The sequence below is a fragment of the Plasmodium fragile genome, assembly GCF_000956335.1.
Source record: "Plasmodium fragile strain nilgiri unplaced genomic scaffold supercont1.29, whole genome shotgun sequence".
Classification (NCBI taxonomy): domain Eukaryota; phylum Apicomplexa; class Aconoidasida; order Haemosporida; family Plasmodiidae; genus Plasmodium; species Plasmodium fragile.
In genome coordinates this window covers 17,017-18,749 of record NW_012192609.1, presented here as the reverse complement: position 1 = coordinate 18,749, position 1,733 = coordinate 17,017, and the positions used below count along the sequence as shown (strand labels likewise).

The window sequence follows — 1,733 nt, the reverse complement described above, 5'->3', positions numbered from 1 at the left end:
GAGAAGCCATGTGGCGAACAAAAAAAAAAAAAAAAAAAAAAAACGATATGAAATGAAACGTTTTAAGACCTCTCCTCCTCGGAAGTTAGTTCACCCCTGGTGACATGTTTAAATGGCGCGTAATGCAATTTCTCCGGGTTTTATGTAAAGGAAAATCGCATCGAATGGTACGACACACCGCGCTCATTGTGACGAGGAAAAATTGTGCTAACGAGCAACGCCCACAACTCCATGCTGCTTTCTCATTTTGAAATAACCCATTGAATACACACGTGCGTGAACATAGCGTTTTGATGTGTGATCATGTGCCCGCAGGATTGTCACACAAGTCGAGAAGGCGAACGAGGGAAGCGAAGAAGCACGCCGTAAAAGAATACCCACAGAGGTGTACTAGCTCCGTAGGTGCTATACATGTGCCATATGTAACAAGCATATCGCCCACACCGCTTGTACCGATTGTACCACTCGTGCCGCCCAACGAATCGCCCCCAATGAACGAACTACCGTCGGGCATCATAAAAGAAATTTTCAAGTTCCTAACGTACAAGGATGTGGTGAAAAACAAAAACTGCGTGTGCAAAGAATTCTATTGCGCAGTGAAGTACAATGATTTGTGGAAATGCTTCTACGAAAGGGAATATGCAGATGACATGATCAACAGAAAAGAAAATGATCCCTTTAAGGAGCTCTTTTATATAAGACATGAGGAGAAAAAAAAAAATAAATATGTTTGCTTTCCAAAGTCTGCACAAGAACAATTCTTAGACATGGAGGCATCATTACTTACCTTGAGAGACATCTCCTTTGGACAATTTGATATTTCTCATTTGTACGACCCCGATAATTTTAGGAGGGGCAACGAGATGAATGGAAGGGATTACGGAGGTGGTTCTTCAGCTGTGTCCCTTTATTACACAGGAAGGAGGGATAATCAGAATTGTTTTTTTAACGGGGCCCCTGCATACAGCGGTAATGACACGATATTGAATGGTAAGGATACGTTATCCCTATGTGAGCACACTCGTTGTGGAGGGGAGGTGAAGAACCAGGGGAGCCAATTGGCTTGCACCCGTCACGCGATGAACGGGAAGCAGATGATGAACGAGGACCAGGTGATGAACAGAATCGCAGAAGAATCAATTTCGAATGACAAAATAACACTGAGGGAGAGGGCTTTACCCGAAGAGGAAGACGAAAGCGGACACATGTGTTCATTCAAACATTGCGAATTTAAATATATTCCAAAGAGTGATGTGTACATATGCACTGAAAGCAAGAATTATCACATATGTGATGATAAATGTGAGCTAGCTATTTCATCGGACATAGAGTGGGGTTATTTGGTATGCCCTTTGTCTGGGAAAATGTTTGATTGTTTGTCACAACCACAATGTAGAAAAAGCTTTAAGAGTGTTAATTCGACCATTAAATACATTTTGACTTATGACATGGGAGCTGGTGGCGCATTTCAATACATCACTCCACATGAAGAAAATGATTCTGACGATACTTATGCCCAAGAAATGGAACCCTCCTTTGCATACAGAAGAAAAAGATATTCACGTAAACGTATGGATGAAAATAGGGTTCATGCAGGTATGATGCAGAAAAGGGGGAAAAAGAAAAGTGGACGCATTCCCCCTGCCAGTAAAAATAGCTTCTTCAAAAAGATACTCGATTCTTACATGGGAAACACAAGGGGTTGCACCCGGGGGCCCATGCGCAATGGGTAA

General features: G+C 42.4%; 1 protein-coding gene across 1 annotated transcript; it reads left to right on the top strand.

The window, feature by feature from the left end:
* Window positions 1-491: 491 nt before the first annotated feature.
* AK88_02796 (uncharacterized protein) lies at window positions 492-1,733 on the top strand (the record flags this gene model as incomplete). Its single annotated transcript, XM_012480419.1, has 1 exon — window positions 492-1,733. The coding sequence occupies one exon, from the start codon at window positions 492-494 to the stop codon at window positions 1,731-1,733; it is 1,242 nt and encodes a 413-aa protein (XP_012335842.1).